The sequence below is a fragment of the Panulirus ornatus genome, chromosome 43 (genome assembly GCF_036320965.1).
Source record: "Panulirus ornatus isolate Po-2019 chromosome 43, ASM3632096v1, whole genome shotgun sequence".
Classification (NCBI taxonomy): Eukaryota; Metazoa; Arthropoda; class Malacostraca; order Decapoda; family Palinuridae; genus Panulirus; species Panulirus ornatus.
Genome location: NC_092266.1, coordinates 18,537,015 through 18,560,886, shown reverse-complemented (window position 1 = coordinate 18,560,886; position 23,872 = coordinate 18,537,015). Strand labels below are relative to the sequence as shown.

At 38.7% G+C, this 23,872-nt stretch overlaps 1 protein-coding gene across 4 annotated transcripts in view; it reads right to left on the bottom strand.

Moving 5' to 3' along the window:
* Window positions 1–23,872, bottom strand: part of LOC139762358 (bumetanide-sensitive sodium-(potassium)-chloride cotransporter-like) — a 170,196-nt gene that overhangs the window by 16,747 nt on the left and 129,577 nt on the right. For 2 of the 4 annotated variants that reach the window (XM_071687123.1, XM_071687125.1), the window contains exons 13-18: window positions 23,629–23,764; window positions 21,134–21,345; window positions 16,517–16,651; window positions 16,154–16,260; window positions 8,436–8,611; window positions 6,536–6,592 (exon numbers count right to left, since the gene is read on the bottom strand). In XM_071687123.1, the coding sequence (XP_071543224.1) occupies window positions 6,536–6,592; window positions 8,436–8,611; window positions 16,154–16,260; window positions 16,517–16,651; window positions 21,134–21,345; window positions 23,629–23,764 (823 nt within the window). Of the gene's footprint in view, window positions 1–1,034; window positions 1,271–6,535; window positions 6,593–8,435; window positions 8,612–16,153; window positions 16,261–16,516; window positions 16,652–21,133; window positions 21,346–23,628; window positions 23,765–23,872 lie in introns of those variants that run through there. The other 2 variants (XM_071687127.1, XM_071687124.1) reach the window with 2 other exon arrangements.

Here is a 23,872-nt window from a genome sequence, read left to right as displayed (position 1 = left end):
AAAAAGAGAGGCAAAATAACAGCCAGACACTGAATACGAGTGAATGCAGCCTCTCTTCATCTGTTCCTGGCACTACCTTGCATTTCCAAGACATGGCAAGCACGTACAAAAAACTGTTCTTGTTATAATCAAGGTGATTCAAAAATGATTTTTCCATAACAAAAGAATTATGCAAGTCTATAAAATTACTAGCTGCACCGCTCAGAGGCAGTGATGTTCAAGGTCAATGTCATGGTAAGACGTGCTAGCAACACTGCCTCCACTTGTGCTCAAAGGAACTTCTGCCTCATCTTGGTCAACTTTCAATGCTATAAGAATCAGTATCCATAAAATCACTCTCCACATAACCTGAATTCAGATAATAATCAACAAGGATCTTCTGCTTGGTCTCCCAAGTCTACCTAAAGCCACTCAATTTTCTTCCAAAAATAAACTCAAGAATATAATGTTTTTGGCATGGCAAGAGGGTGACTGACTGTGGGGAGAAATTTTCATGCAATGCCAGCTTGGCTACTACCCAGGCCCTGGGGCAGTTTTGAAACAAACACAAAACTCAAAGTGGATATTTACATGTAGAGGAATTGCTCACCTAATGTTAATTTACATCTGGAGTAGTTAAAAGTTCAAGAGCTGTGTCTCTCACAACATGTTTTTACTTCCTTACCATTTATCATATATCAGACATTGAAAGCATAATGAATGCCCAACTATTAGTGTGTGAGCTTCCACACAATTAAATATCCTTACATATGGCTGTAACCAGACTGCAAAATTTAATGCTGCATAAGAATTCTTACTGTACATATTTAAGAGGCATATGCAACTTTAAGATATTAGTTGGTTTATTGTGTTAGTACCTTCGAAGGGTATACCTATTTATATTCAAGACAGATACCACCGATACAATGATGTGACCTTCAGTAATATTCCTTGTCTTGATATTCATTTCAACTAATTTATCACCTATACAATTCATTTCAATATGTAACTTGTGTCTGATCATCTACAAAGCAAGATCCTACTAAAAAAATGTTTGACAAAAAGGAATTTTAAGAGCTATGACTTCCATATACTACACACAAAGCATGCAAAGAAATAGAACAACGGTTATAAGAGCAATTTTTATTGAAATTAAAATTCCTAACACACCAACTAGGAAGAGTGAGCCAGTGTGCATGATAACATCTACTATTACTCTTTGAATTAAAGCAAAATATTAATACTTTCCAAATACCTCGACCGGTCTGACGTATTTTCTTCCTCCTAAAGACTGTGTTGGCAGAAAAGTTGGAGTAAAGATCATTATTATTCATACCAAATGGTGAATCTATATTTCATATCATTTGTAAACTATTTATCATAATATTGACATTTTAATTCCTTATCCATAATTTCCAAAATCATTCAGGAGGGCAAAGACTGAGAGCAAAAATACAGGGATATGACTCCATTTTAAAACTTACTCTAAATTCAAGGATATATTTCCATACTCAAGATACTGACACTAATGGAGACTAAATTATCAACCAAGCTTACTGAGGGAGTAAACCTATATTCACTTGAAGTTAAGTTACATCAAACAATATTCAAATATTCTCTCATATAAAAAAAAAACTACTATTTCCAGTACAGTCTACCATAATCAATATACTCTGTAACTTCAAAAATGTACTGTTGTGTTAGAGAGTAACCACAAAAGAATATTTCCTATGTTTTATGCATATGTATAGTCAAAATTTCTTTTAGGATTAAAATTAAGCAAAGGCTACAATGAAAAGTATATAAAAGGAATGCCTTATTGTGATAAAAAAAATATTTGCATACACACAAAGACAGCTTAAGTCTCACAACAATTTTCACAGTTTTCAAGTGAAACTAAAAAGGAAATCCAGAGATAAAGAAATGATATGTAAATAACACACTGCATTAAACAGGTTCAAACAAATTTACACACATACCAGTGGAAACGACAAAGCCATGCATGGAATCCTGCAGAATTAATAATAAGTCTGAAGTCTAAAATAAGGAATCCTGCAGAATTAAAAATAAGTCAGAAGTTTGGAATAAGGTACCAAAGAAAAGAAATACAGAAAATATTTTTGAAGATTCCCAGGAGGAAGCCCCAAGTGGGATGGCCATAGGGAAAGCAAAGAAAAGAATACTGCTCTCAAATGGTATAGGGGCAGAAACTCAGTTGGAGGTAATTCATAAACATGAACAAAATATATATGAGTGAACCAAAAGGAAAATCTCTAGGACCACAATAATTCATTTTCAGTGGTTGCAAGTAAGCATGACGAAGAGAACATACATAAAATCCAGCACACTTATAATCAAAGGGAAGAGTCAAGGAGGACCAGATTTAATTACTAAGCAAGGCAAAAAGATTGAGGCAGGAAAAGCCATAAAGTGAAAAAATTAAGAAATAATAGAAACTGAAGAATGTTATTAGCTAAATGAAGCACAGATAACAACATGACATGAGTGCATAACCTCATTTATGAAATTAGTTGATACAAAGAAATAAAAACTTCAGGTTGATGAATATTAATATCCTGAATTTAGCCACAACTTACTAAGAACAAATAATACCAGAACTGTAAGAGAAACTTTAGATTTGGAGAAATGTATATCAATGGACTCTTAAGACTTAGCAGAAGTAATTTAGTTGGGTACTGATGAGATATATGGATTATAACTAATCCTTCAGTAATCAATCAGAGAAAGACAAGAAGAGCTAAGAAATTAAGGAAAAACATGAGGGGTTAATTAATGTAAATGTAGATTAAACACTTCTAGAAATCAAGAGAAATGAGGAAAACATCTGATTTCCTTATGCAGCTAAGATATACTCTAATTTTCAGTGTCATAACTGAAACAAACCAATTTCAAAGAATCAATGCCACTGCTCCACAAGGCCAAAATGTCACTGGAAATGGTAAATTGGGTGGTACGTCCACTAGGACACATATGAATGCACAAGGTAAACTAATCTCTTTGTAACAGGATCTAAACAAGAAACCAAAACAATCATGTTTATTTCAAGTACTTCAAAAACAGTAGATTTCAGTTGTTAAAGGAAAATAGGCAAGCTTCTCGTTGGTACTCTTGATTTCTACACATTTCAACTACTTTTAAAATAATCATCTTACTAAAGTCTGCTCATCAACCCTGAAAGATCCTGAGGAGTCTTATGTAGCTACCCTTGGTATATCCAAAGCTGTTGACAGGGTGTGGCATTAGGGTCTCATCTCTAAGCTCCTCTCTTTTGGCTTCCCTTCCTCACTTTCTTCCCTCAAATCTAGCTTCCTCTCTGGGTGATCTATTTCCATGGTTGTTGATAGATCAGCCTGCCCTTGTTCTCCATCAACAATAGTGTCCCTCAAAGTCCTGTCCTGTCTCCAACACTTTTTCTCCTTTCTATCAACGAGTTCCCCTCTTCCACAAGTAACCAGGTGCACTCTCACACTGATAACTCAACAATCCATTCCTCTCACTCAATCTGCATATTAAAGAAACTTTTTCAATAAACTCAAAGTCTTGGACAGGATACATCAGTAGGGTTGATGAAACCTGGTTTAGTTTAATGCCTCCAAGACCTAATTTCTGCCCATATCCCTTAATGAAAACTCATAACTCTTGTTTCACCTTTGACAGTTCTGTAATTTTTCACTTCTTGTTTCAAAAAACATACTTGGTATTATTGTAACATCTTCTCATTCTTGGAAACCCCAAATTACAAAAATAGCTTAATCTGCCCCTAAGAAACTGGGAATCCTGTTTTCCTCTGAAGAGTCACTCTGTTTATATACAAAGGATTGATTCATCTGGTGTAATTCTACCTCTGCAACCTTACAACTTGACCCACTTGCCCTTCACCGCAACATTAGTTCACTTTCCTTCTTCTGTAGATATTACTTTAGTTTTCACTTTTGGGGGCTGGCTGTTTATTTGCTTCCACCACTACCTAGACCATGCAATACTCATGTGTGCCTGGCAACTCAAAGGTGGCCTGTCTTGATAACTGCTTCTTTCCCTACACCTCAAAACTTTGGAACTCTTGACTTCTCTTTTTAAATGAAAGGTTTTCACTTCCTCCAAAATTCTTAAAATACTTTTACCTGTCTTTTCATTTTCCCTTTCATAACCCTCTCTATATTTCAATTAAAGCCCAGCTTCAATGTGGACTTTTGTCCAAATGAGGCCTTGAAAGAAAAAAAATCTTGAGTTCATACCCCTCCTCAAAATCATCTTATTTAATAGCAAAGGGTTATTCAACTTGATTTTACTTCATAAGCACTCCTCTAAATCACTTTTCCAAAAGTGCAAGTCTACTGCAGTGCATTTCTTCCAAATTCCTGTTAGTTTTAGGCTGCCCCTAAACTATATATTACCACCATACTACCACTCATATTTACCTAAATAGGAATGAAGTTTAAAAGGTAGATGGTGCCAAGGCAGGCAGACAATCTTATATATTTTGAAATAACTGGTTGCTTGTTCATTAAAAAGGTAGGCTAAAGGAAGTGTGAGAAAGTAAGCAGAGATACATCTATTACCATTAACTCCATCCCGAATTTCAGAGGTTAGATAAAGTGTATTTAACCATATACATTTTGCAGGAATTAACATTGCAGAAATGGTGTTCTATCTCTATCTGTGATGCTCGTTCCTTTGGCCATGGCAAAAGTCTCCACTCATCCCTGTCCTTACCTGCTTCCCTCACACCCAGAAATGGTGTTCCTAATGCTAAAAGGGTGAAGATGCAAAAGAATGAAGGAATATGAAGACTAGAGATCATGACACACATGACACAAAACATAATGACTAAAGAATATATAAAAAAGTATGAAACTAAAACTAAAAACAGTATCTGTGAATGCTGATGGATTAACAGTATTTTGGAAGACCCAGAGTTCAGTACGAGGGAAAAGAAACATGGCATACATTTCTTTTATGTGCTTTATGTGCTGAGAACTTCCTTTATCAGCACTTCGCTATACATATCACAGTCACTGTCTCAAACATTAACTACTGTATCCCACTGATGAAAAGTGATCATGCAATACTTAAGTTTCCTTGAATTAAGAAGGAAAAAGCAAAGGAACCAGAAATGAATACAAATACCAGAGAAAGGAAATTTTATATTGGGGAATAAGGTGGGAGACACTAAAAGGACAGGAAGTTAGAAGTAAAAGAAAGAAGTTTTTATTCAACTCATTTCAAAAAGCTAAGAAAAGACAAGGCAAAACATATAAACAACATATAAAAGAGACTAAAATCCTATATTGTTCCAAAATTCATTAGGACCAGATTTTAGGCAGAAGAAGAAATAATTTTACTGGAGGATTCTATGGGAAGAGTTATTTAAATAGAAAAGGAAATATCTAACAGCTGAATGGAAGGATTTGTGCTTTGCTGAAAGAGAAAAGGAAATATTTGAGATGAACTATAAGTTCATAGGGCACATTACTACAAAAACTAACTACATAGAGAGGGTGAATGACCCTGGAAAACTATGAAATAGCTAGATAAAAATTATGTAGACCCTTGAAAGATTAAGATCGCCACAAGTCAAATGACCCTTATGTTATTGCATCCTGTGCACTCATATAAACAGACTATGCAGAAACATTCAATGGTCCACTTAGGATGTTTCAGAGACACAACTGTGCAAGGAGCTCATGAGAAAAAGTTGTGATATTAAGAAAAGTGAAAACCAACAAGCCTCCATCACTGACAAGCATGGTCAGTAAACAACTGTTTAAGTTTATAAAAAGTAAAGATTCGAGCACCTGCAAAGAAAACAACACCTGAGAGGCAGCATGGCCTTGCAGGAGTAGGAGCAGGAATTAGAGGAGGAGGGGAAAGAGAAGGCAGAAAATCATGAGGGGGAGTTGTAGGAGGAGACACCTCGAGGACAAAGATTTCTCATCATAAACAATTTCAATGGGAAGCAAAAAAATGTATGAAATGAAGCTGCATAACACCCAAGTTTTGCTGATGCTGGGAAAAGAAAAAGGGAGATTTCATTACAACTTTAAAGTTTCTTAAATCAAAAAGAGTTGAAACTTAGCAGTTTTTCAAAAAAAAGGAAGTAATCAATAAACTAGAAAACAAAAGAAACTAAGCCAGAAGTGAACAGGAGAAGATATAAGGGAATACTTTTATAGTGATGTGATATAATAAATAAACAAAACAAGCTGTGTTAAGAAACCATGACTGATGACAGCAGTAAAAAGTTCAAAAAACTGTAAGACAGAAAAACAGAGGTAAAGAAAGTACGGCCTTAAGGGAGCACATGTTATTCATAGAGAGTCAAAGATGAAGAAATATATACAAAAAGAAATATAAAGACACACAAAATAATTTATGAGTATTTCTAATCAACAAACCAAGCAAATCATAAGTTTTGGAAAATAACAACAGAACAACTGAGAAACTACCCAGTAAAGAAAATCTAAAATAAACAAAAGAATAAAAATCTGTGCAGCACAAACCATGCACGTGTGCAAACTCACAAGCACAGACTCACCCCGATAATAGGTACTCCGGGTGTTAGAATTAAGTGTTCCAAGTAATTTTGCCACTTCTAGGTTGACAGCATTGCAGAAGACAAAATCACAATATGATGAAAATATACTGTATTACACCTAAAATATTCATACTGTTTGATATTCTCACTTCTATCTAAAATGATACTCTTCTTTTCAGAAGTACATTCTTAGCCTATTATTCTTACTAACATTATATGGAGCCTCAGAACCCCTTTTATGGGGCCCTTGTAGCTTGTGGGAGCAGGGTAAGGTGGGCTCCTCTGAGGTGGGAAGATTCTTGATGATGCCATGTTCTTTTCTTCAGCAGACTATAATACAGCCTTGATCAAGCTAACTTTTTACTCTCAGTGTTATCGAATGCAGGCAGAGACCAGAAAAATCATAGCATTATAAATTCTTTTCTCTCCATTTATAATGAAAATTTACAATACTGAGTGCAAATCCACACAAATGATTTACCTTTTTTATCCAAAATTTACTTTTACCATACTAGGGTTATCAACTATGTCGCTACAAACAAGTAACACATTTGAAACTAAAGAATATTCACCTTACACTTATAAACAAACATTAAAACCTACAAATTTAATAATAAATAATAAATGGGGAATTATTGGGCTATGTTCAGTTAACCATGGAAAGAGTGGCACCACATGGTGCTTATGTAACTGCATTATTTATAAAGTCTGAATAAATGCACTATCAGTTTAAAGATAAAGGATAATGATTTTCAAACCTTATTCTATTTCTAGTAAAAGAGAATAAAATATATTTATGAACAACAATGAGGTTTGAAAGGAATAAAAATCAACAGTAAGCCATATTGATTCTATCTATCTAATCTCTGACGGCTACTCCTTCTGGTAACTCCCATCAAGGAGGGTGGCCACAGCAAAAGAGTCCACTTATTACTGTCCCTACATGCCTCCTTTGCATGTGATTCCACACATTCTTCCACCATTTCTCTCTCTCTCTCCAGTACTTTTCCTCTTTATTTCCCCATGTTACAGATGGTCTTCCTCTCACATCAAACTCTTCAATCGTACGAGTATACATTCTCCTTGTAACTCTCAGTCTTGCATTCATTCTTCATGCTGAAACCTCCTCAAAGTATTACATTTCGCTCACTCTACCACTCCACTATTCATTTCCTTTCCATTCCAAGTTATACCATGTCACTCTTACACCCCTTCGTTTCTTTCTTCATTCAATCTAATCATACCATGCTCTGCTCAAGTAGCTCATCTCCACAGCCTGGATTCTTGACCTCTACGATTCATCCCATTTCCATGTTTTGGCTGTATAAGTCAGGTTCAGGAGGACTAAGCTGTCCCTTGAACCTTCCTTCACTTCTAAGGCATTATTCTATTAAGGAACCCAATGACTTTTCTACCCTGTACAGCTTTCTCCCCTATCTCTCCTTCTGTAACACCAAACTTACCCATGATGGCTCCTAAATATTTAGATTCTCTCACCTCTTCCAGTCTTTCTCCTGCATATGGTTACTAATTCTGACCAGAAACAATGAAACTTTAGACTGAAAACTGTTGGCATTATTTTAGAAAATCTAAAACATTTCCTTAAATTCATCAGGAATAAATCATCAGGACACCTACACATTAATCTATAAACAATATCTAATGAATTTATCTGTGCTTATGTTCTTATAAATTTGTTATGCATTAGACATCCTATGGTAATTACTGAAAAAGCAATTACATTATTTTTCAACTCTACACCTGTTATATAAACCTGTTGGCTCCTAAAGAGGTCTATATATAGTATATCTGATCCTTAAATCTCTCTTCCATCATTCGACTCTCATTAGCTTTTTCTTGTTATCTTCTCATGTACTATTCTCTACCCGTCTAAACTCACCTTGGGTAAGTTGGTTTGCACCCGACTGTCCTGGCTTCTCTTCTGTAACCTGGGCAATGCTGTTGTCATTGCCATTCATGACAACTGGTGTATCTTCATCTTCAATGATTTGTGAATAGTCCAGACCCTGTGGTGCACGCAAAATGGCAACTCCAAAGTACATGTCCAGAGCCTCACTGTAAAGATAAAATCGAAAATATTCAGTCATTAACATACTATGCTATGAATATCAATTCTTTTATCTAAAACCTCTTAAAAATTCCCTTTCAGATGTAAAATATTTTCCCCCATCAGTTGGTGCTTCAACTACACTAAATTTTGTTCTAAAACGTACTATAACAGCTCCATACATAATAAAATTAAGAAACCCAACAGAACTGCATACATATGTTTTTATACTTTATGCCATTTCCCGTATTTGCAAGGTAGTACAAGGAATGAATGAAGATAGGCTGCATTCATTCAAATCCATTCTCTTGCCGTCATGTGCAATGCACCAAAACCACAACCCCCTATCCACAACCAGGTCCCACAGACCTTTCCATGGTTTCCCCTTGACAATTCGCATGCTCTGTTTCAGTTCATTGACAGTGTGTCAACCCCTGAATACAACACTGTTCTGATTCACTCTATCTAGTGCATGTCTTTCACCCTCCTGCATATTCAGGCCCTAACCACTTAAAATCCTCTTTCCTGCATCCTTCCATCTTCAATTTGGTCTTCCCCTTCTCCATGTCTCCTCCACTTCTGAAACATACTTAACTTTCCACACTTATGCTCTCCTTATGTCCACACCATTTCAGCACACACTCTTCAACTCTCTTAACCATACTCTTTCTATTACTGCAACTCTCTCATCGTTTTGCTAGTTAGTTGATCACACTACCTTACAACACATATTGCCTTTAAACATTTCTCTATACCTTCAAACATACCTACTTTCCTACTCCCTGATAACAACTTCTATCTATACACGTTCTTCTCACATCACCACTACTTGTTATCACCTCCCCATTAGCCCCCTTAACTGAAGTTCCCATTTGCTCCCTTGTCTTACGCACTTGATTTACCTCCTTCCAGAACATCTTTTTATTCTCCATAGATTTAATGATACTCTCACCCCAACACTCATTTGCCCTCTTTTTCACCTCTTGCACCTTTCTTTTGACCTCCTGCCTCTTTCTTTTATACATCTCCCACTCATTTGCATTTTTTCCCTGCAAAAATCATCCAAATGCCTCTCACTTCTCTTTCACTAATAATCTTACTTCTTCATCCCACCACTCACTACCCTTTCTAATCAACCCACCTTCCACGCTTCTCATGCCACAAGCATCTTTTGCGCAAGCCATCACTGCTTCCCTAAATACATCCCATTCCTCCCCCACTCCCCTTACCTCCTTTGCTCTCACCTTTTTTCATTCTGTACTCAGTCTCTCCTGGTACTTCCTCACACAAGTCTCCTTCCCAAGCTCACTTACTCTCACCACTCTCTTCACCCCAACATTCTCTCCTCTTTTCTGAAAACCCCTACAAATCTTCACCTTCGCCTCCACAAGATAATGATCAGACATCCCTCCAGCTGCACCTCTCAGCACATTAACATCCAAAAGTCTCTCGCGCGCCTATCAATTAACACACAATCCAATAACGCTCTTTGGCCACCTCTCCTACTTACATACGTATACTTATGTATATCTCGCTTTTTAAACCAGGTATTCCCAATCACCAGTCCTTTCTCAGCACACAAATCCACAAGCTCTTTACCATTTCATTTACAACACTGAACACCCCATGTATACCAATTATTCCCTCAACCGCCACATTACTCACCTTTGCATTCAAATCACCCATCACTAAAACCCGGTCTTGTGCATCAAAACCACTAACACACTCATTCATCTGCTCCCAAAACACTTGCCTCTCATGATCTTTCTTCTCATGCCCAGGTGCAGATGCACCAATAATCACCCATCTCTCTCCATCAACTTTCAGTTTTACCCATATCAATCTAGAATTTACTTTCTTACACTCTATCACATACTCCCACAACTCCTGTTTCAGGAGTAGTGCTACTCCTTCCCTTGCTCTTGTCCTCTCACTAACCCGACTTTACTCCGAAGACATTCCCAAACCACTCTTCCCCTTTACCCTTGAGCTTCGTTTCACTAAGAGCCAAAACATCCAGGTTCCTTTCCTCAAACATACTGCCTATCTCTCCTTTTTTCTCATCTTGGTTACATCCACACACTCTTAGACACCCCAATCTGAGCCTTCGAGGAGGATGAGCACTCCCCGCGTGACTCCTTCTTCTGTTTCCCCTTTTAGAAAGTCAAAATACAAGGAGGGGAGGGTTTCTGGCCCCCCCGCTCCCGTCCCCTTTAGTCGCCTTCTACGACACATGATGAATGCGTGGGAAGTATTCTTTCTTCCCTATCCCCAGGGATAATATATATATATATATATATATATATATATATATATATATATATATATATATATATATATATATATATATATATATATATTTTCTTTTCTCTTTCATACTATTCACCATTTCCTGCGTCAGCGAGGTAGCGTTAAAAACAGAGGACTGGGCCTCTGAGGAAATATCCTCATCCAGCCCCCTTCTCTGTTCCTTCCTTTGAAAAAAAAAAAAAAAGAGAGAGGGGGAGGATTCCCAGCCCCCCGCCCCCTTCCCTTTTAGTCGCCTTCTACAACACGCAGGGAATACGTGGGAAGTATTCTTTCTCCCCTATCCCAAGGGAATATATATATATATATATATATATATATATATATATATATATATATATATATATATATATATATATATATATATATATTTTTTTTTCTTTTTTTTTTTGTCGCTGTCTCCCGCGTTTGTGAGGTAGCACAAGGAAACAGACCAAAGAAATGGCCCAACTCACCCCCATACACATGTATATACATACGTCCACACACGCAAATATACATACCTACACGGCTTCCCATGGTTTACCCCAGACGCTTCACACGCCCTGATTCAATCCACTGACAGCACGTCAACCCCGGTGTACCACATCGATCCAATTCACTCTATTCCTTGCCCTCCTTTCACCCTCCTGCATGTTCAGGCCCCGATCACACAAAATCTTTTTCACTCCATCTTTCCACCTCCAATTTGGTCTCCCTCTTCTCCTCATTCCCTCCACCTCCGACACATATATCCTCTTGGTCAATCTTTCCTCACTTATTCTCTCCATGTGCCCAAACCACTTCAAAACACCCTCTTCTGCTCTCTCAACCACGCTCTTTTTATTTCCACACATTTCTCTTACCCTTACGTTACATACTCGATCAAACCACCTCACACCACACATTGTCCTCAAATATCTCATTTCCAGCACATCCATCCTCCTGTGCACAACTCTATCCATAGCCCATGCCTCGCAACCATACAACATTGTTGGAACCACTATTCCTTCAAACATACCCATTTTTGCTTTCCAAGATAATGTTCTCGACTTCCACACATTCTTCAAGGCTCCCAGAATTTTTGCCCCCTCCCCCACCCTATGATCCACTTCCGCTTCCATGGTTCCATCCGCTGCCAGATCCACTCCCAGATATCTAAAACACTTTACTTCCTCCAGTTTTTCTCCAATCAAACTTACCTCCCAATTGACTTGACCCTCAACCCTACTGTACCTAATTACCTTGCTCTTATTCACATTTACTCTTAACTTTCTTCTGTCACACACTTTACCAAACTCAGTCACCAGCTTCTGCAGTTTCTCACATGAATCAGCCACCAGCGCTGTATCATCAGTGAACAACAACTGACTCACTTCCCAAGCTCTCTCATCCCCAACAGACTTCATACTTGCCCCTCTTTCCAAAACTCTTGCATTCACCTCCCTAACAACCTCATCCATAAACAAATTAAACAACCATGGAGACATCACACACCCCTGCCGCAAACCTACATTCACTGAGAACCAATCTCTTTCCTCTCTTCCTACACGTACACATGCCTTACATCCTCGATAAAAACTTTTCACTGCTTCTAACAACTTTCCTCCCACACCATATATTCTTAATACCTTCCACAGAGCATCTCTATCAACTCTATCATATGCCTTCTCCAGATCCATAAATGCTACATACAAATCCATTTGCTTTTCTAAGTATTTCTCACATACATTCTTCAAAGCAATGAATATATATATATATATTTATGGCCCAACCCACCCACATATATATATATATATATATATATATATATATATATATATATATATATATATATATTTTTTTTTTTATACTTTGCCGCTGTCTCCCGCGTTTGCGAGGTAGCGCAAGGAAACAGACGAAAGAAATGGCCCAACCCCCCCATACACATGTATATACATACGTCCACACACGCAAATATACATACCTACACAGCTTTCCATGGTTTACCCCAGACACTTCACATGCCTTGATTCAATCCACTGACAGCACGTCAACCCCGGTATACCACATTGCTCCAATTCACTCTATTCCTTGCCCTCCTTTCACCCTCCTGCATGTTCAGGCCCCGATCACACAAAATCTTTTTCACTCCATCTTTCCACGTCCAATTTGGTCTCCCTCTTCTCCTCATTCCCTCCACCTCCGACACATATATCCTCTTGGTCAATCTTTCCTCACTCATTCTCTCCATGTGCCCAAACCACTTCAAAACACCTTCTTCTGCTCTCTCAACCACGCTCTTTTTATTTCCACACATCTCTCTTACCCTTACGTTACTCACTCGATCAAACCACCTCACACCACACAATGTCCTCAAACATCTCATTTCCAGCACATCCATCCTCCTGCGCACAACTCTATCCATAGCCCACGCCTCGCAACCATACAACATTGTTGGAACCACTATTCCTTCAAACATACCCATTTTTGCTTTCCGAGATAATGTTCTCGACTTCCACACATTCTTCAAGGCCCCCAGAATTTTCGCCCCCTCCCCCACCCTATGATCCACTTCCGCTTCCATGGTTCCATCCGCTGCCAGATCCACTCCCAGATATCTAAAACACTTCACTTCCTCCAGTTTTTCTCCATTCAAACTCACCTCCCAATTGACTTGACCCTCAACCCTACTGTACCTAATAACCTTGCTCGTATGTATGTATACATACGTATATACGTATGTATATACATGTGTATGGGGGGGGGGGGTTGGGCCATTTCTTTCGTCTGTTTCCTTGCGCTACCTCGCAAACGCGGGAGACAGCGACAAAGTAAAAAAAAAAAAAAAAAAAAATATATATATATATATTCTTATCCCTGGGGATAAGGGAGAAAGAATACTTCCCACGTATTCCCTGCGTGTCGTAGAAGGCGACTAAAAGGGAAGGGAGCGGGGGGCTGGAAATCCTCCCCTCTCGTTTTTTTTTAATTTTCCAAAAGAAGGAACAGAGAAGGGGGCCAGGTGAGGATATTCCCTCAAAGGCCCAGTCCTCTGTTCTTAACGCTACCTCACTATCGCGGGAAATGGCGAATAGTATGAAAAAAAAAATATATATATATATATATATATATATATATATATATATATATATATATATATATATATATGACTCACCTATGCCTCCATTGTTCCATTCAATACCATGTTCACTGCCAGGAATTTAAAACACTTCACTTCCTCCAAACTCTTTCCATTCTAACTTAAAACCCAACTAACCTGTCCCTCTACCCCTCCACCGTGAGAAATACTTAGAAAAGCAAATGGATTTGTATGTAGCATTTATGGATCTGGAGAAGGCATATGATAGAGTTGATAGAGATGCTCTGTGGAAGGTATTAAGAATATATGGTGTGGGAGGAAAGTTGTTAGAAGCAGTGAAAAGTTTTTATCGAGGATGTAAGGCATGTGTACGTGTAGGAAGAGAGGAAAGTGATTGGTTCTCAGTGAATGTAGGTTTGCGGCAGGGGTGTGTGATGTCTCCATGGTTGTTTAATTTGTTTATGGATGGGGTTGTTAGGGAGGTGAATGCAAGAATTTTGGAGAGAGGGGCGAATATGCAGTCTGTTGTGGATGAGACAGCTTTGGAAGTGACTCAGTCATTCTTCACTGATGATACAGCGCTGGTGGCTGATTCGGGTGAGAAACTGCAGAAGCTGGTGGCTGAGTTTGGTAAAGTGTGTGAAAGAAGAAAGCTGAGTGTAAATGTGAATAAGAGCAAGGTCATTAGGTACAGTAAGGTTGAGGGACAAGTCAATTAGGAGGTAAGTATGAATGGAGAAAAACTGGAGGAAGTGAAGTGTTTTAGATATCTGGGAGTGGATTTGGCAGCAGATGGAAGCATGGAAGCGGAAGTGAGTCATAGGGTGGGGGAGGGGGCAAAAGTTCTGGAAGCATTGAAAAATGTGTGGAAGGCAGGAACGTTATCTCAGAAAGCAAAAATGGGTATGTTTGAAGGAATAGTGGTTCTAACAATGTTATATGGATGCGAGGCATGGGCTATAGATATAGTTGTGTGGAGGAGGGTGGATGTGCTGGAAATGAGATGTTTGAGGACAATATGTGGTGGACGGTGGTTTGATCGAGTAAGTAATGAAAGGGTAAGAGAGATGTGTGGTAATAAAAAAGAGTGTGGTTAAGAGAGTAGAAGAGGGTGTTTTGAAATGGTTTGGTCACATGGAGAGAATGAGCAAGGAAAGATTGACAAGGAGGATATATGTGTCAGAGGTGGAGGGAACGAGGAGAAGTGGGAGACCAAATTGGAGGTGGAAAGATGGAGTGAAAAAGATTTTGAGTGATCGGGGCCTGAACATACAGAGGGTGAAAGGCGTGCAAGGAATAGAGTGAATTGGAACGATGTGGTATACCGGAGTCAACGTGCTGTCAATGGATTGAACCAGGGCATGTGAATCGTCTGGTGTAAACCATGGAAAGTTTTGTGGGGCCTGGATGTGGAGAGGGAGCTTTGGTTTCAGTGCATTATACATGACAGCTAGAGACTAAGTGTGAACGAATGTGGCCTTTGTTGTCTTTTCCTAGCGCTACCTCGTGCACATGCAGGGGGAGGGGGTTGTCATTTCATGTGTGGCGGGGTGGCGACGGGAATGAATAAGGGCAGAGATTATGAATTATGTACATGTGTATATATGTATATGTCTGTGTATATATATATATATATATATATATATATGTATACGTTGAGATGTATAAGTATGTATATGTGCGTGTGTGGACATGTATGAATATACATGTGTATGTGGGTGGGTGTTTCCTTGTGCTACCTCGCTAACGTGGGAGACCGACAAAGTATAAATGAAAAATATGTGCGTGTTCCAGTTGCTACCTTTCTCTGCCTACATGAGATGAAAGACCAGCTCTGGTGTTGTGGTATCATTCCTTGCAGATGAAAAGAAGTACAATCTCATCAAAGAACCTTACGCTCCAGAGGAGTTCATCATTTCCCTGGTACTGACGGTAGTGCACCCTTGAAGCTACCGGATCTCCATAAAAGGGATCTAGGGGATATATAATTAATTGAAAATAATGCAAGCTCCATTTTGAGCAGGACAAAGCTAAATAAGCTGGGAGAGTATATCTACTGTTTACTCAAGAACTAACCCAACTTATTGGTTGTTCCAAATTGGGAAATATAAGCATGAGGTACAGCTATTGTTGTACATAGATTCCATATGAATGATTGCACTGAGTTTACTGGTAAACTTACTGTAGGGTATTGAAGTAAGCTTTGAGTTCTTGGCGATCACACTTGCGCCAGTTGGCTTTGTACCCTAGCAGTACAGTATTTGGACGTAATTTTCCCAATCCCACAAGCTGCAAATCAAAAAAGATGCATGATACAGTAAATGAAAAATCATATGTGAAGATGCCAAATGCAAAAGAATATTCATCAAATAACAACGAAAACTGAGAACATCATAAAACACAATATTCCATAATGAATGACAAGAGGCCTACATGGGACTACAGAAATTTATCTCCTTCACTTTCAATATAAACTTTAATATTCAAAGTTTTCACAAGGTTTATATCATCTCAGTTCAAACTTTTGAACAACACTGGAAATTACCTGGAACAGATTTCTAGCTCCATCTTCCAAGTTGTTTCCCTCAATAACAGAGTAGAATGCACGAATCTTGTGCCGATGAAGCCAGCTGTATGCCTGTCGGGTAAGGGTATTACGCACTCGCTGGGTCTGGGGGCCCTGAAATACAGAATTAAGGAAATCCTTAAAAAAGTCAAACCACAGACAGGGAGTCTGTGAACTGCACTAAATTTTCAAAAACAATGCCACTATACTTAAATACCTATGCTTTTTTCTATTTTTCATCGATCCCTACTTTTATCCCAAGTTTTTCATGGTTCTATTCACCTTCTTCATTCTAATTAACTATGTTACTCTTGGACAAATTAATTCCTTTTGTCCTTACTTTTCTTCCTTCCAGTTATAATTATCACAAGGACAGGATTTATTCTGCTGTATTTTGATGTTACTGTTAAATTTCTAACATTATTATCCAACATAAGCCAACCTGGAATAACTACGTAACCCAAACTAAAGCATAATGCATGTTTGTCTTCTTCGTATCACCTGTGTATACAACGCAATACAGGTGTGTAAACACCATGATAAATATTGTGTGTGCATACCAGCAATATCGAAAGGGTTTGGACACAAGGAGAGAATGAGTGAGGAAAGATTGACAAAGAGGATATATGGGTCAGAGGTGGAGGGAACAAGAAGAAGCAGGAGACCAAACTGGAGGTGGAAGGATGGAGTGAAAAAGATTTTGAGCAATCAGGGCCTGAACATCAGGAGAGTGAAAGGCATGCAAGGAAAAGAGTGAACTGGAACAATGTGGTATACTGGGGTTGACGTGCTGTCAATGGATTGAACCAGGGCATGTGAAGCATCTGTAGTAAACCATGGAAAGGTCTGTGGGGCCTGAATGTGGAAAGGGAGCTGTGGTTTCGGTGCATTATACTTGACAGCTAGAGACTGAGTTTGAACGAATGTGGCCTTTTTTGTCTGTTCCTGGCCCTGCCTTGCTGGGAGAGGAGGGAATGCTATTTTGTGTGTGGCAAGGTGGTGACAGGATTAGAGGAAGGCAGCAAGTATGGATATGTACATGTGTATATATGTATATGTCTGTATATGTATATGTATGTATACGTTAAAATGTATATGTATTCATATAGCTGTGTGAGGGCGTTTATGTACATACATGTGTATGTGGGTGGGTTGAGCCATTCTTCGTATGTTTCCTTCCACTACCTCGCTAACGCAGGAGACGGCGGTTAAGTATAATAAATAAACAAATAAATAAATACTGCTGTTGCTCTCTGATGATACAGTGCTGGTGGCTGATTCGGGTGACAAACTGCAGAAGCTGGTGACAGAGGGTGGTAAAGTGTGTGAAAGAAAAAAGCTGAGAGTAAATGTGAATAAGAGCAAGGTTATTAGGTACAGTAGGGTTGAGGAACAAGTCAACTGGGAGGTAAGTTTGAATGGAGAAAAACTGGAGGAAGTGAAGTGTTTTAGATGTATAGGAGTGGATTTAGCAGCAGAATGTACCATGGAATCAGAAGTGAGTCACAGGGTGGGGGAGGGGGGCGAAAGTTCTGGGAGCGTTGAAAAATGTGTGGAAGGTGAGAACATTATCTCGGAAAGCAAAAATGGGTATGTTTGAAGGAATGGTGGTTCCAACAATGTTATATGGTTGCAAGGTGTGGGCTATAGATAGAGTTGTGCCAAGGAGGGTGGATCTGTTGGAAATGAGATGTTTGAGGACAATATGTGTTGTGAGGTGGTTTGATCGAGTAAGTAATGAAAGGTTAAGAGAGATGTGTGGTAATAAAAAGAGTGTGGTTCAGAGTGCAGAAGAGGGTGTTTTGAAATGGTTTGGTCACATGGAGAGAATGAGTGAGGAAAGACTGACAAAGAGGATATATGTGTCAGAGGTGGAGGCAAGAGGGAATGAGAAGTTGGAGACCAAATTGGAGGTGGAAAGATGGAGTGAAAAAGATTTTGAGCGATCGGGGCCTCAACATGCAGGAGGGTGAAAGGTGTGCAAGGAATAGAGTGAATTGGAATGATGTGGTACACCGGGGTCGATGTGCTGTCAATGGATTGAACCAGGGCATGTGAAGCATATGGGGTAAACCATGGAAAGTTTTGTGGGGCCTGGATGTGGAAAGGGAGCTGTGGTTTTGGTGCATTATACATGACAGCTAGAGACTGAGTGTGAATAAATGTGGCCTTTGTTGTCTTTTCCTAGCGCTACCTCGCACGCATGCAGGGGGAGGGGGTTGTCATTTCATGTGCAGCAGGGTGGCAATGGGAATGAATAGAGGCAGCAAGTATGAATTATGTACATGTGTATGTATGTATATGCCTGTGTATGTTTACATATATATACGTTAAAATGTATAGGTATGTATATGTTCGAGTGTGGATGTGTAAGTATATACATGTGTATGTGGGTGGGTTGGGCCATTCTTTCGTCTATTTCTTTGCACTACCTCACTGACATGGGAGACAGCGACAAAGTATAATAATAATAATAATAATAATCTATATTTTATTTCATTATACTTAATTGCCATCTCCCATGATTGGATGCGTCTTTCATTGTCAGTTTGCCGGTACTATCTTACTAACATGGGAAACAGAACAAAATAACAATAAAAGAAATCACGTCTTTCTTTTTTCTTTCTTTGGTACTTGTCTACCATTTCCTACATCATCGAAGCAGTTCCAGGAACAGACAAAGAAACCATAAAAATATCCTAAAAATACTAACTTGTTAATCTACTTTGTACTTTATTTCACATGGAAATCCACTGTTTGGTAGGTCACAAAGCTTCCATTAACCATGGGGGACATTTCTAAGAAATATAAGGGCTGTTAAACATTTTCTTTTATGGTTGTATCCTTTCACTAGAATCAAATTTCTTTAATTTGCCACATTAACAATACTCCCTCACTTATGGGTTTGCTAAAGATTTTCTGACACAAAGTATACAAGAACTGGTGTTACTACTCATTCATCTCAAACTCTTATGCTTCCTTCTTCTTCTGTATGTAAACTAATCATATTAAATGCTAAGAACATGATTTCTTTTACCAATTATCACTTTGAAGTGCACACACTAACCTGCTCCCTTTATGTTACAACCAATCCAACATGCCGAGTTCTCTGGTAAGTGCATCAAGAGCTAATGACAGGCCTGTGATTTACTGGTATTGCACTCAGGTGAATGTAACACAAGTGCTTGAGAATTATTTTAAATAATCACCAAGCTTTAAAAACAGGGTATTTTTCGTGTTATAAAGAGATGTAAATCCATCCAGTATTTTACTCTCTTTTTTCTAATTATACTTTGTCACTGTTTCCCATGTTAGCGAGGTAGCACAAGGAAACAGACGAAAGAATGGCCCAACCCACCCACATACACATGTATATACATACACATCCACACACACACATACCTATACATATACATACATACACAGACATATACATATACACACATGTACATAATTCATACTTGCTGCCTTTGTTCATTCCCATCGCCAACCCGCCACACAAGAAATAGCATCCCCCTCCCCCTTTGAGGTAACGCTACGAAACGACAAAAGGCCCCATTCGTTCAAACTCGGTCTCTAGCTGTCATGTGTAATACATCGAAACCACAGCTCCCTTTCCACATCCAGGCCCGACAAAACATTCCACAGTTTACCCAAGACGCTTCACATGCCCTGGTTCAATCCATTGATGGCACGTCGACCCTGGTATACCACATCATTCCAATTAACTCTATTCCTTGCGTGCCTTTCACCCTCCTGTATGTTCAGGCCCCAATTGCTCAAAATCTTTTTCACTCCATCCTTCCATCTCCAATTTGGTCTCCCACTTCTTGTTCCCTTCACCTCTGACACATATATCCTCTTTGTCAATCTTTCCTCACTCATTCTCTCCATGTGACCAAACCATTTCAATATACCCTCCTTTGCTCTCTCAACCACACTCTTTTTATTACCACACATCTCTCTCACCCTTTCATTACTTTCTTGATCAAACCACCTCACACCACATACTGTCCTCAAACATCTCATTTCCAACACATCCACCCTCCTCCGAACAACCCTATCTATAGCCCATGCCTCACAACCATATACCACTGTTGGAACCACTATTCCTTCACACATACCCATTTTTGCTCTCCGAGATAATGTTCTCGCCTTCCACACATTCTTCAACTCTCTCAGAACCTTCGCCCCCTCTCCCACCCTGTAACTCACTTCTGATTCCATGGTTCCATCTGCTGCCAAATTCACTCAAAGGTATCTAAAACACTTCACTTCCTCCAGTTTTTCTCCATTCAAACTCACCTCCCAATTTACTGGTCCCTCAGCCCTACTGGCCCTAATAACCTTACTCTGATTCGCATTCACTCTCAGCTTTCTTCTTTTACACCAGCTCCTGTAGTTTTTCACCCAAATCAGCCACCAGCGCTGTACCATAAGGGAACAAAAAATGACTCACTTCCCAAGCCCTCTCATCTATAACAGACTGCATACTTGCCCCTCTCTCCAGTATTTTTTTTATATATTTCCTAAACTTATTCATGATAAAGAGAACAGCAATATTATGTAATTACTGATATAATCATAATAACATACCTGAATAACATGTCCACATGCAAGTAATGAAATGTTCTTGGTGATACTATGAGCAAAATCAAGGAGTGGTGGTCTTGAACCAGGTGCTCCACTTAGTACCAGCAGCTGAGGCCGGAAATTTTTGACATGCTCTTCAACTGTGTTCAAATCAAGGGTTGTCTTGAGAGCAGAGACATATGTTTGTGCTTGAGTTGATGAACCCCAGTTCACATCTATTGAGAAAAGATCAGTTTTATTATCATTGCAACAAAACATCTCAAATCTGGCAATCTAAAAACAGTTGCAACTCCCAAAATCTGGTACCTGAAAGGGTACTGATGCTAAGGGAAAATCCCCAAGCACTTCAACTTCTGCGCAATCACTTGTCCCTAACTAATCTACAATTTACATTCAATTCAAAAGCAGTAAATAAATACAGTTGTAATGTGTTCAGGCCCTCAGCCTTCAAAGCCTCTTTCATTCCATACTTACATCTTGGTTCCCCCCTTTCCTTGCTCCTTCCACTTCTAACACACAAACCCTCTTAGTCATCATTTCCTCACTCATCCTCTCCATAAGTCCAAACCATTTCAGTTCATCCTCTTGAGTCCCCTCATATATACTCTCTTACCTATGAATTTCTCATTCAATTAACCCTCCTTACACCATGCATTGTCCTAAAACACTTCATCTCCAACACATTCACCTTAAACATTACATTTTCAAGGCCAATGCCTTGCATCCAAAAAGCACTGACCAGACTACTTTACCATACACATCTTTGCTCTTACAACAGTGACCTCTCTTTCCACACATTCATCAATGCACCTAAGACCCTTACCCACCTACAGTTCACCTCAGTTCCTATGGTTCCACTCACTATCATAGCCACTCCAGGAAAACTAAAACACTCCACTTCAGATTCTCTCCATTCAAACTCACACTCCAAGTAACCTGTCTCTTTTCATTGTTGAAAACCAATAACCTTATTTTCATTCACATTCACCCTCATCTTTTCTTTTCACACATTCTTCCAAACTTCGACATTAGCTTCTGCAGTTTTTCACTCATATTTGCCACCAGTGGCATATCTTCATATTTTATACCAATACTTTTGACATGCCAGCAAAACGTGTTCCATGTAACAATGCAATTAAAGGTGTCATGTATTGTAGAATGTCTTCTATCTATTAGGTAACCATGAGTCAACACAGTATTAACAGGCATCAACTGAAAAAGAATCATCTCAAAATGGCAATTCCTGTGAAACAGAAAATGCCATACTTCAACACCATGATATTCTTCTGAACGTCCAAGTCCTATCTAGCTTGCCATTTACTATTAACATTGGTTTATACATTCTTCCCAGGTATACATCCTCAACATTTAAGAAGGGACCAGGTTTACAATATGCAAGCATCTGGAATGGATTTCCTAAAACATGGATGAGAATTATATAATGGACAATGTTAGGAATGACTCAACCATTGAGAAATATAAAATTAAGGACTGGTGTATCAAGTATACATCGAAATATACAATGAATGGTGTTGCTAGACTCTGGTAATGGTTACACCAAAAGTGGGAAGTCACCTTCAGCAAGGCTGTATCATTGTTCAAGGGACATAAAGGAGAACAGTCTTGTCAGTTTTCTAACTTCAAATGAGTCCATGGTTTCAATGCTCCTGAGTGGAGTGCAGCCTCAAAACTGCAGGGGCCCCATAAAGAGGTCCTGGGATGGTAAAATAATATAGTACGAAATGCACAAGTGATATGGGCATATGGAATGAATGAGCATGAAATGACAAAGAGCCTCACTCATTTAGGAGAAATAATTACGTAGATACCAAGTCAAGTTCAAAGAGAAAAGAAATTCAAATTATGTGAAATGGGTGTCCTGAGGGAGGTATCTGCAGACAGGTATCAAGCTCTTGATAGACAGGGGAGCTTCTACAATCATATGCCGTTCTGCTTATCTGTTTTCAAGGTAAATCATAATCTCTCTATAGGTTCTGATGTCTTTCAATTAAGCTGAGACTGATTGGCAATCAAAAATGCCTCTCATATTTTGAACATCTGACCTAAAGAAGTACACATTACTTCCACTGTTTAACGAGCTCTGAATGCATAATTCAACTTTGATTACAGAAAACAGTATTAGAAATAATCAGTGACATCAGAAAGGTAACAATATGTGCCCCAATAATTTTGAAAAACTTTTTTGCCTTACTTTTACAGATATAGAAAAATGTGAAATATATTTTTGGCAAGTAGATAGTATAAATTGTATACAGCGTAAATTTGTAACTATAATTCCAAGCCATAAGCCTCTTTATACTGAGCAGTATATACACCATTTCAGTCAAAATGCACTTTCACTAAATGAATTAATACTGATGCACACACTAACTGTAAAGCTGCATTATCTACTTCTGCACAAATGTACATCAAATGGCAAAAGTAGAAACCCAAAGAATGAGTTTAAGTTTGTTTTATTAACATCAACTAACACTCACCTGGATTTCGGTAGGACACGAAGAGATAGAGTGCAATAATAACAAGGAAAGTGATGAAGGCAGTGATCCAGTCCACCAAGAACATAACTGCCAAACACATAATTCCTCCAACCAGACTCACCCAAAGGTTGTAATACTGAAACAAAATAATAAGAACTGATTAAGATACAGTACTGTCAAACTGTGTTGACAATAATTCAGAATTCAATATCTCATCCCTATCTATTCCTCCAAGCTATCTTTC